Here is a 12,314-nt window from a genome sequence, read left to right as displayed (position 1 = left end):
GGAAAAAAAAATTATTCCACCCCACCTTCTAATCCAGTCAACGCAGTAGTTAATTTATGATTTTATATTTGTCTACCTAATTTTCACATAAATGACATGACTATAACATGCACTTCCATGGCAAAGTTTTCCTCCATATATGGTAGGGAAAGGTCCATGTTAAAGAATACTTGATCACTTCAAAAGAATATTTGAAGACTTGTGTGAAGAGAGATACCTCAAACTATAGCTATGTAAGTGAAAATCTTAAATAGCCACAAAATTTAGGTTAAATTCAATGAGTGGTGCTGGTACCACCAACTTGGTTATAGAAATAAAAACACTACAGTCTTCAGTAAAATTATTTAAGACCACTTTGATGTTTTGATGGCACTCCCTATGATGCCAGTGTTTGAAATTTAAACAAAACTTTTAACACATAGTACACTTTACATGCTACCTAGATACAGAAAGAACATGATTCAATTTACAGAAAGCATGAGAACACCTGGAAACCAGAGGAGGAACTAGTTTAAATTTGCCAGTTGTGAAGCAGAATCTCAGATCACTTTCAGTTACTAAATTTAAAAGCAAGGCAAAAAAAAAAAAAAAAGTTCAAGAAGAATAGTATTAAGCTCTTCAAATCACTGTTTCTCCTATCTTTCCTACAATGTACAATCCAAAACATCAAAATGAGCTATCTGAATGACATTTTTTATAAGTAGCCATAGCCCAGAGCTTAGAACACTGCCAAAATTATGAACATGCTGAGTTTGAGATACCAATGGGTTATTGTAGGGACTGACACTGTAACTATTGCTGTTCATTTCATAATCACTAGTATATTGTATCCTCTGACCTTTCTTCCTATATGTAAAAGGATGTGTTTGCTTAAAATTTTTAAACTATAATGTAATCCTTCCTCATGCTGGGGGGAATATAAATGAATTGTTATTCCTTGTTATAGAATACATATCTCCACACACATATTTATGTATACCATAGCTACAATAATAAATAAGGCCTTTCTCTCCTTAGCCAAAAATTTTAAAAAAGGATATTTTGCCAATATAATTATTTTTCAAAGTTCTAACAAAAACTGTATTCCCTTTAATTTAGCATAAAATTCTGTGGTTGTATTTGCTATGTAATATTATTTCCATAGTATTTGTGTGATTAAATGTAATTCAACCAATGATAAGAATCATGCTTTTCCCCACTGAAAGTAAGACAGGGGTTGAACTGATTATCTGTAATAGAAAATTCATGCACTTACCAAACTGATTCATTATAGAGGACGGGGGAACTGGGGGTTTAAGATCCCAAGTTGAAGTGGTTGTAGGAGGACTAGTGCTGTTTTGTTGTGAACTCTGCGTGCTGAACTGACCCAAACTTGGAGATTTCAATTGGTCCAAGATCTGGGAACCAGTAGGGTTTGCCATCTTTGAGGACCCAAGCTCTCCAAACCCAGAACCAAGAACTGAAGACTGTATAGAGGGGGGAAAAAAAGGACTTTCTCAAGAAGGAAGAATTTCCATGTGAGATGTGAAATAGACAAGTTTTCATCAATATTTCAAAACCTGAAATTCAATTCTTCACTATTTTTGAAACCTGCTTGAAGAAAAATCCATACTCTGGATATTCTAATAAAGTGTGACAAATAACTAAAACTCTCTTTATCTGGCAAATTCTAATATTAAAAGAAAAGTGTTATATATTTCATAAGTAATTTAAAGGGTATGACAAGAAGAGTGACTGTAAAATTTGACAGTAAAAATGTCACTTTTGAAAAACTTCATGACTAAGCACCACAAATGTAGTATTTGAGATATACTTTATACAAGCAATGAAGCATATCATCATCTAAAAATGATGTTAGCCATTTTAATAGAACATCACACAGGGCAGCTAGGTGGGGCAGTGAGGAGAGCACCCGCCCTGGAGTTAGGAGGACCTGGGTTCAAATCTGACTTCAGACACTCGACACACGTACTAGCCGTGTGACCTTGGGCAAGTCACTTAACCTCAATTGCCCTGCCTCCCCACCTCCAAAAAAAAAGAAAAAAGAAAGAGAACATCACACAACAATGCCACACTAATGGAAGAGTTTTCAAAAGGGGGCCCGGAAACATAACAGTAAACTAAATCAAAGCAGACAATATGACTAAGTGACTCAAGTAATATTATTAGGTGGATGTGTTCTAAACCAAATACTGCTAGGTTTATAGAGACACACAAACTCTCTGTAACTAGAACTCAAAGATATCCAATAGCATTATAACTTATGTACTTTTCTTAAGTAAATCTCATTGGACTACAGCAATTATTTACTGTTTTACCTGTTTGTTCTAAGAAATCTATAATCATTGAATGCTATTTTAAAAATTGTGCTCAAGATACTTAATTACGCATGACCCAAATTATGCATAAAGGCAGTACTCTAGCAAACTTGTACACCCAAATGCCTTTTGCTTTTCTTCAGGTTCCTGAGAGTTTAAGCTAAACTGATCTGGACAGCAACTAAAAGCAGAATAGAGGACTAGTTAAGATGGAAAAGAGAACGGGGAAGAAATGGTCTAAGTAATTCCAGACACTGAGGTTTCACTTATCCAGATCATTCCCAGGCACAACTGACGTAGGTCTTCTAATCAAATATTACCTGAACAAAAAATAGGGCAACATGATAGATCCCAATTTAAAAGCCTTCAAATTTATACAGTAATCTGATAAAAAAAGACAATTCAAATTCTTAAACAGAGTAAGTCATAAAAACAGGAAATGTGGCACTTGTTCTGGAGAAGTTTCAAACTTGGCAGTACATAAATGATAAAGTAGTTAGTGGCTGGATGATAGTACAGATGACACCTCTATTGAAATAAGGTTTTCTTATTAAGAAAAAACTTAGTCAGACAATACATACCTATTCCCTAACGATCCCAACCCCAAATTTAATTGTTTCTAAACCAGTATTTATGCTGACCTCTCCTTACTTCTCCTAGCATGGCTTAGTAAAGTGCTGAACTTGGAACTGAAGATCTGGGTTCAAATCCTGCACTTTTCTGTGTGACCATAAGGCAAGTCACTTCATCTCAGGACCTCGTTTTCCTTATCTAAAAAATGGGGAAAATAACACATGCCTCACAGGATTTCCATAGAGACCAAAAAAAGACACACATGTGCGCATGCACACGCACATACATACACACACACACACACACACAACTTTGCCAACTCAGAAGTATCATATAAATGTCAGTTCTTATCCACATGCTAACCCCTCTTTTTGCACTGTTTAACTCAAGTCCCTATTAATCTGAGAAAAGAGTCCTAGATAACAGCAACCCTAGACAATCTCCAACTCATTTTATATCTATCATCAGTAATGCAAAAGTAGCACTTAAATAACTATTATTTTGTCCTCACATTATTTCACATGTGTAAGCTTGGTCTCCCTAACTCTGTCCCGGGGGGGGGGGGGGGGTTGGGGAGTTACATTATATAAGGTTGAGCACAATGCTGCTCCCATAGATCTCTCTTTCAATTCCTGGGGCCATTAGGTTGATTGAATATGGGCTTTAAGGTAATGTAACAAAACTAAAGGTGAATGTACTAATTAAGGAACTACATGATTTCTCACTCATTTAGCATTACAATCATATATGTTTTCATTTTCTAACACCTGAATGCAGGAAGAAAGTAAAATAACTAACAGAGAGACAAACACTGCATGGTATTCTAATGGTGTCAGACCTGAAAACAGACAGCACCATGCCTTACCCCATTCTACCAAAAGCAATGCCATCATCACATATATCAGTTCTATGACACCAGCAGTTCCAAATCAGGAAAAGATGACTTATAAAAAAGGGTAAGACAAAATAGTCTGTATAAAAGTCTGCATGTTCAGTTACTAAATCTGCAAATGGCTCTTATTACATAAAAGAGCATTTATAAAGCTGGTATTTGATAACTAAAAAAGTTACACTTAGGACACATCAAACTGGCTAGGATTGGAAATATTTCAAAATGGCAGTTGTACAGGATTATAGATTTAAACTGGATAAATCTGTTCATTGTCCAGATGAGAAACTTAAAGCACAAAACGACAAAAAGTCTTATCCCAAGATCACAATGCTCGTTAGTTAGCAGGACTGAGATTGGAAACTAGGTCCAGTGACTTCAGCAAATGTTCTTTCCATGACCAAACAAAAAATCCTGCTGCATTCCTTTTTGCTTACGCTTTTCGATGTGTTCTACACACTATAGACATTTAAATCTTTATTTCTAAAATATGAAATTCTATCTTTGGCAAACTTTTAGTATTATTGTTTAACACCTAGCTAACTACCACCACAGAAACAGTTCCTGTTGTGGTGTTCTGGCATGCCAAAAGGAGTATCATATGTGTCTATTTTTAGTTAACATGGAAAATAAAAACAATACAGCATTTGGAGACTGGAGGTGGGCATGGCTCTAATTCATAATAACAGAGACTCCACAAAAATCTTTATTTAAATTTCATCAACAATACTTGGAACTTTAATAAGTGTTCTAAGACAATGAAACTATTTTCTTAAAATATATCTTCTCATTAATCCAGAAAACTCAGAGATAGGATTTCAACATACAATAATCAGATATGTGCTTGGAAACTATCACATCACTGTTTCCTGGACTATAAAAAAACCTGTTTTCTAAATATGACTGGCAAGGCTCTGAATGAGCTCCAGAATATGGATGATTGTAGTATAAAATGTTATATACATTCCTTGAAATTCCATATTGAAATAAAAATCAGTTACCAGGCTCTGGGGAGAATAAGAGTTGACAGTACTCGAGTTGCTAGTTCCTGATGCCATCTGAGTATTGTGTTGAGAATTTGTGAAGACCAGGGCTTGACCAAAGCCTTGCTGTTGAGGAGGTTCAAATGAGTTGACCTCTGGGACTTGGGTAGAAGTAGAAGGCTTCTGGAGCAAGGCTACCAAGTCAATGCTAAGCAGACAAAAAGACAATATCCAAGTCAAATGTTTATCTTAGCAGAAAGTGTATTGAGAAGCAAAATAACAAGAAAATTGTGCACATGAAAAAATCTATAAGCAAAGGAGCTATATTTAACCTTTGGGAAACAAGGAAGCAAAAAAAATAAGACAAAATAAAAAAGGAGGGGTGATATATACGCCAGAAAAAACAAATGCACAGAAATTCAAATTCAAGAAGGGTTGTAAAGAGTTGGGAGGAAAAGCAGTAAAATTGAATGCATCTACCCAGAAAATCTGGGAGTAATTATTTCTGAAAACCTATTTCACTTCATTGTTGCTATATCTGAGATCATTTACTACCTTATAAAGTTGGGAATGTGAGAGGCAAATTGACTAATCTGGACTTGCAGATATAGATACTGAATTTTATTTAGTTAATAAACATTTATGCTGGCTTTTTTTTCCCTTGGTTCAAGGAAGGACTGTGTTTATCAGGTTGTTACTTAACAGAATTTAATCTTGGGATCAGAGGGGATTTCAGAAGTCAAAACCTGAACAAGAAATTCCTTTAAAAAAATAACTAGGGGTGCAGCTAGCTACCGTAGTGCAGTGAGCAGGGCACCCACCCTGGAGTCAGGAGGTCCTGAGTTCAAATCCAGCCTCAGATACTTGACATACTTACTACCTGTGTGACTTGGGCAAGTCACTTGACCCCAATTGTCCTGCTTTCCTCCCTCCAAAAAAAAAAAAGTAACTGGGAAAGACCTACATGAACTGATGCTGAGTGAGGTGAGCAGAACTAGGAGAAGAACATTGTAACACAGTAACAGCAACATAGTGTGACGACCAACTTTGATAGACTTAGCTCTTCTCAGTAATGCAAGTATCTAAGACAACTCCAAAAGACAGAAAATGCTATCCACATCCAGATGAAGAATTATGGAATCTGAATGCATACTGAAATATACTATTTTCTCTTTTTTTGCTTGTTTCTTTCTTGTGGTTTTCCCTTTTTGTTCTGATTCTTCTTTCACAACATGACTAATATGGAAATATGTTTAATATGATTGTACATGTATAGCCTATATCAGATTGCATGCTACCTTGGGGAGGGTAAAAAATTTAGAACTCAAAATCTTATAAAAGTCAATGTTGAAAACTAAAAATAAATTAATCTAAAAAAACAAAATCTGACCACTGTTTACACAGTCTTTGTCCGAAGACCTCCAGTGGGAGAGAACCTACCTATTGCCACTTGAGGCAGCCCATTCTGCTTTAGGGCAGTCTCATTTTCAAGAAACACTTTTCATCCTCTTAACTCAAGCCTAAATTTGCCTCCTTCACCCGCTATTCTTAGATTTTCATTCTACTCTAAGCTGAACAAATCTAATTCCCTTTTCCAAAAGAAGGGCCCTTCCAATGTTATCCCCACCCAAGTCTTCTTCTATAGGACAAATACCCCCAGTTTCTGCTACCAATTTTCACTTGTATGAACAAGCCTGAGGCCTCCGCAATTCCTCTTCTTTCAAGCAGAAGTCTTTCTTTAAAATACTTATTTGACCAGAACATAAATTAAAGCTAAGCCTAGAATTTTAGACTATAAGATAATCTAGTTGTTTGTTTTAATTATACTTCAAAGTTGTGTGATAAATAGCATGGGTAGAATACCTCACCTATAAAACTAATAATATTTATAATATTTCTTAGGTCCAAAAAACTCAGAAACATTTTCCACATGGATTGGTCAGATATGTGCTTGGAAAAGAATACATCATTGTTTTTTGGACTTTTCAGTACTGCCCCATCCCCTCCAAAATTTGGTCAATGAACATACTTCTTGAAAATAATTTGTGTTTCAGAAAAAAAAGACAATCTCATAAACTAAAGAAGTTTTGCTATCACCTTAAATGACAAGAAATTTGTTTTCACACCTACAATTAATAAACATGAAAAAAGTATTACACACGTTCAAAATTCTCAAGTAGTACTTTCAAAAATATATACAACAAAATAGTTCTAGGTATTGTTTTCAGAACTTTAAATCTACTGCATGGAAAAATATTTAATACTTTTTAAAAATGGCCTTAAAATTAATTTTTTAGATTTTCCTCAGTACCAAGGAATCGAGTAAAAATCTTTTAAATGATTTCTTTGAATGCTTCATTTCTAATTTGTTAACATGCACCAACTACCACACCTCTCCCACTAACTGCTTTTTTTAGTTTGTGGAGGCTTTTAGTATTATTCTGAGCATAGGATACATTTGAATTTACTTTACATTACATTTAGTGAATTCTAAGAAAAGAGATGGAAAATTGGGAAGACATTTGGAATTTAGTTCTTGCTAATTTCAGAGACTTTACTATTTTAAATGTGTATGACACATTTTCAAACCAATTCTCACTAGACTTTAACCTTATATAAGGACCAAAATTATAAGGAAGAGAGACTCTAGGAACTCTAGAAGGGAAAAGGAGTTCAGTTATAAGCCATAATTCAGGACTTAAATGATAATACAATAAACTGCAGTTAATTGAATATTTAGGTTAAATCAGTCAAAACTAAAAAAGCTCAATTTCAAAATGTAATTATTACTACTACACTCTTAGGATTTCATCTTTCTTCCTATTATATTTAACTAAAATTAGCTCTAAAACAAAGTTATTTTGCTGAGCAGAGTACTATATAGCTTGTTACTCTTTTATGATTAATGCAGTAAGAGTTGTCAATATTATTAAAATTATCTTACTTAATACTTCTAATGCAGAACCTTTCATGTGTGCAGAAGCAAAGAATCTCAAAACTGAAAAACTTCAGAGTCTCTTACGTTATCTATAAATGGTCTTTAGAATAAGTTGATATTAATTCAGCTAAAAACAAAATATAGTTTCATATTTTTAAACCTAATCTTTCCACTACATACATATATAGTGTACTATGATTTCTAATCATAGAAAGACAATGGTTATTATTTCCCAAAAAGCTCAATCTTAAACTTTTCCCCTTTTATTCCCTTGAGTTAAATAGGGAGAACTACTGCCAAAAATGGCAACATACTTAAAATGATGTCAATATTTGTGTGAAGACCACTATTAGAAATCTCATTCTGGAAAAAAAAAATTAAGTTTAGTCATTTTTGAGAATTGAAAATATTTCCATATAAAAAAAGGAAATCTTTCTTCCTCCCCCTTACATCTGATTTAGGTAACCTAATATAATATGAACTTGAAATTAACTAATGGGAAAAGTTTGTTCTAATAGCTGTCAAGGATAGAAGATTTTACCTTTGTCCAGGTGTTACATGATTTTCAGCTGGAACAGAAGAAGCGGTGAATACCTTCGTTTCAGAAAGCTGTGTGGAAATGAGAAACTTAATTCTAGGTGTCAGGCAGAGCATAAAAGCAATGTCCACACCAAATTCCCAACAATCATAAGCTATTATATTGTAACCATCTCATAGTAGTTCAACCAGTGGTAGTTTATAGGAAAAGTGAAGATCTTTAAATATCAAGAGTTTGTGTTCAATCTCTAAAGTAACAAAGAACCCCAGAGAATGACTTTTGGCAGCTGTATAAAGGATGGAAACAGACTTGAGAAGGGGAAAACAATTAGGAGGGTAAAGCAATAATCCAGGTGAGAGGAGATAAGGACCTAGGGTGGTAAATGGGTGGGTAAAAAGAAGACAAATGAAAGAAATGTTACGGACATTGAAGCTCCAAAATGTAGAAACAGATTGAGTATGTGGAAAATGGGGGAAGGAGAACGGAAGGATGAGAATGGCTCCAAGGCTGGAATTATGAGTGATGCTCTCAGTAGAAGTATAATAAATTGTTTTGGACAGGCTAAATTTAAGGTACATATGGGATGTATTTCTGATACACATATGCTGAAAGCCAAGAACTGAAGTTATTGAAATAACAGAGAAGATATAGAGAACCGGGCCTAGGACAAAGCATCAGGGGACATACAAAGATGAGTGGAATATCAATAAAGATTAAGCAAAAGGATATTGATAAAGCGGGCCCCCCGACCCGAAACCCACCATGACAGGAGGCAATCTAAGAGAAAGCAGGGTCTCAAAAACTTAGGAGACAGCATCCAAAAGGAGGTAGTAATTTGTGTCAAATACTGCAGTGAGACCAAGAATGTAGAAATGGAGGATATTTGACAATGAAATCACTGGTAACTAGAGAAATCAGTTTCAGTTGAGTGAAGAGGTCAGAAACTGGAGTGGAAGGAACTGAGAAACAGGTAAGAAGAGGAGTCAATGAGTACTGAGTTCATCAAATTGTTCTAAGAGTTTGGTAAGTGAACAGAAGAAATCTAGGATAGTATTTCAAGTGGGTGGGAGGTTCAAAACAGTTTTTTTTTTTAAATTGGTGTTTTGTTTTTTAAGGGCAGGGAAACTGTGACTCTCCAACAGTCATATTTTTAGGTAGCAGAGAACAGACCAGTACAGGGGTGGGAAACCTGCAGCCTCTAAGCCACATGTGGCTCTCTAGGTCTTCAAGTGTAACCCTTTGACTGAATCCAAACTTCACAGATAAAAGGATTTGTTTTGTAAAACTTGGACTCAGTCAAAAAGATACACCCCGAGGACCTAGAAGGCCACATGTGACCTCAAGGCAGCAGGTATCTTAGGCCTGGGCCTAAGGCATATATACCTGACCCCTGGGCCAGTACATAGGGAAGTAGATTAGAGAGGAAGGGAGAGAACGATTTCAGGGGTAAGATGTTAGAAAAGATAAGGAGGGATAAAATCAAGGGTACAAGGGGTTGGCATGGTCAAGAAGAATGGCCAACACTTAAGATTTAGAAGTAAAAGGGAAGGGTATCAAGGGGTTTTGATATGAAGACCTATATTTTCTACAGTAATGAGAGGTCTTCCACTGACATGTATGATGGAGGGTGGGGTATGTGAAGGAGAGAAGGGAGGTCTCAATACAGCTGTTGTGAGGTAAAGAACCAATTAAAGAAGTGTAAACAGATTGCCCTGCTGCAGGGAAGGAAGGTATGTTGAGATTGGTTAACTATAGTTAAGAATGAGTAGGAAGGAAAATGAAGCAAGAGCAAGGATGATAGTTTAGAAATTACTGAGGGTTTGAAGAACTGGGGGTCACAGTAATGAACAGGAATACGTTTAAAAGGAATGGAACATAGGGAGAGATAGAACAATAGGAAGCTGACATCAGATTTGATTGAAACAGCACAATGAAGCCATGCGAGTGTGTGAAGTTACCAGAAAAGATAAAATATGAGCCATAAATGGGCATCCCAGTGTCGGATTCAAAAAGTAGTGTCTATGATGACAGGAATTAATAAAATAAAAAGGCCACATGGAGCCTGGAATTTTTGCAATTTTAACCAAAATTCCAAATGTGAAATTAATTCTTCTTGCTCTTATATGGTCATAGTGTTTTACTATAATTTTAAACTATCATGCCATCCAGCACCATTGAGTTTAAACAGGGGAATGGAGAAGATGACAAGTGGAGGAAATTAGTTCCTTATAGTTCAGTAAGAAAGAGCCAGAGGACCTAAACTGGAATCTCAGGTGCACTGCTTGTGTTGCAGAAGGCATGTTATCACCTCTTTTCTTCAAAAGTGAAATGGGAGTCTAGAATGACTACAGTTGTGAGAATTACTTAAGACAAAGTAAGGTATATTTTCTGACATAATTAACCTTACATTTTTTTACAACTTAAAAAAACTTTTAATAAGCAAAATGTGTTCCATTTGGTGCAATCACTTTGTTACATAACTTTGCATTGAGTTCACAAGATTTTAACACAGATTCTATAATTTATCAAGAAAGCACACTTATCACATTGGATAGCTTTGAACAATCCATTTTTCCAAATCTAGTCTTCATTATACCCCACCAATTCTCAATGAGTTATAAATCAGTCAACCATGTTTTTGTCCATTTCTTAATCAATGAGGCATGGTATAAGGACAATAATACAGCATGCCATCTTCCTTTGGGAATTTTTATAATTTCAGAAAATTTTGGCTTCAAAATATAGCAATATGTTTATCAGAATTCATAATTCCTTTAATGGAGGCAAGACTTCTAGGCCCAAGAGAAGTAAAAAATATGCAATATTTTTCTAATTGTATTCTACTATCTAATGAACATGCCCAGATTTTACAGGTTCACCTGAACTTCTAATAACAGTTTTGTGTAAGTAAGGTGAATTTTAGTGTCAGTGAGGTAGATTTTAGTATGTGTAAAGTGGATTTTTGTTATTATTTCTTAGAGTTCAGTTTCCCAGGAACCATGGTCATAACAACCTCAGTTTCCCAGGATCCGTGGCCATAACATTCCCAGGTATTAGATATGAGTTCCCAGGCTCATGGTTCAAAACATCTCCACCACACTTATGCAGCATTATATAAGAATAAATAACATAAACATGTGTGCTGAAACTGTAAACATCCACTGCGATTGCGCAGTGAGATATAGGGATGAGGTGATGTAAACTAGTGAGGTTATTGCTGGCAATATGCCTTCTTTGTCTGATGCCCTATAAAACAGGTGGTCAACGGTCAGTAAGTTGGAGAACCTTTATGGTTGAATGCACAAGCTGGGATGCTGTGCGCCTTGATCGGCCCCCATCAAAGACTGGGAGAGGGGAATCTGTGTTTGCCTCAACCAGCCCACATTGAGGCATGAAAGGATTTAGGGGAACCCTTTAGGGTTGAATGCACAAGTTGTGCCCGTCTTGACTGGGCCAGCCCCTGTGAGAAGGGTGATTAGTGAATACTGTAGGAGTTTGTGGTGCTTCCATTAGCAGCAATACTGTGTTAGAGAAAACTAGACTAGAATAAAGCTTATTGTTAACCCCTTTGAAGCTCACTTTCCTGTCTGACTAGATCAAGAGTGAACCTGTTAGAGGCTGGAGTCCAAGCTTCCAGTGCCTCCTGTGTATCATCAGTCTAACATTTTGGTATAGTTTTAAATGAAAAGGCGAGTTCTATCAGAAGAATCTTCATTAGTCCAGTCTTTACATCATCTTGGTTAAGATAAGCATTTTTCTTTACCGAGACAATAGATAGGTACTCTATTAGTCAAAGTGTGCCATTTAAAGAGCTCTATCTTTTGCATGTTTCCTTGGAGTAATAGACATTCTTAAACGCCAAAGAATTAAAAACAACACAAGAAAACTATGAAATGTGTGTATGGCCCAAAATCTAGCACTCAACTCACAGAGAACTAACAAAAGATGGGGAAACCAACTTAATCTAGTTTTATTTCATCAAAGATGATGTCCTGAATTAGCCTGTCAGGGGAAACCAACTTAATCTAGTTTTATTTCATCAAAGATGATGTCCTGAATTAGCCTGTCAGTAGAA

The 12,314-nt window shown here is 35.7% G+C and overlaps 1 protein-coding gene and 2 non-coding genes across 3 annotated transcripts in view; all 3 read right to left on the bottom strand.

Moving 5' to 3' along the window:
* Window positions 1-12,314, bottom strand: part of UBAP2 (ubiquitin associated protein 2) — a 126,945-nt gene that overhangs the window by 33,228 nt on the left and 81,403 nt on the right. The window contains 3 exon segments of the mRNA XM_036739113.1: window positions 1,256-1,466; window positions 4,782-4,971; window positions 8,243-8,310. Coding sequence (XP_036595008.1) covers window positions 1,256-1,466; window positions 4,782-4,971; window positions 8,243-8,310 — 469 coding nt within the window.
* LOC118835121 lies at window positions 4,574-4,655 on the bottom strand. Its single transcript, XR_005009463.1, has one exon. It is a non-coding gene; the product is annotated as a small nucleolar RNA SNORD121A (small nucleolar RNA).
* On the bottom strand, window positions 6,666-6,745 carry LOC118835122. The gene has a single exon (XR_005009464.1). It is a non-coding gene; the product is annotated as a small nucleolar RNA SNORD121A (small nucleolar RNA).

The sequence above is a fragment of the Trichosurus vulpecula genome, chromosome 1 (assembly GCF_011100635.1).
Source record: "Trichosurus vulpecula isolate mTriVul1 chromosome 1, mTriVul1.pri, whole genome shotgun sequence".
Classification (NCBI taxonomy): Eukaryota; Metazoa; Chordata; class Mammalia; order Diprotodontia; family Phalangeridae; genus Trichosurus; species Trichosurus vulpecula.
Note: the sequence above shows the minus strand (reverse complement) of the source record. Positions and strands in the feature narration are given on the sequence as shown.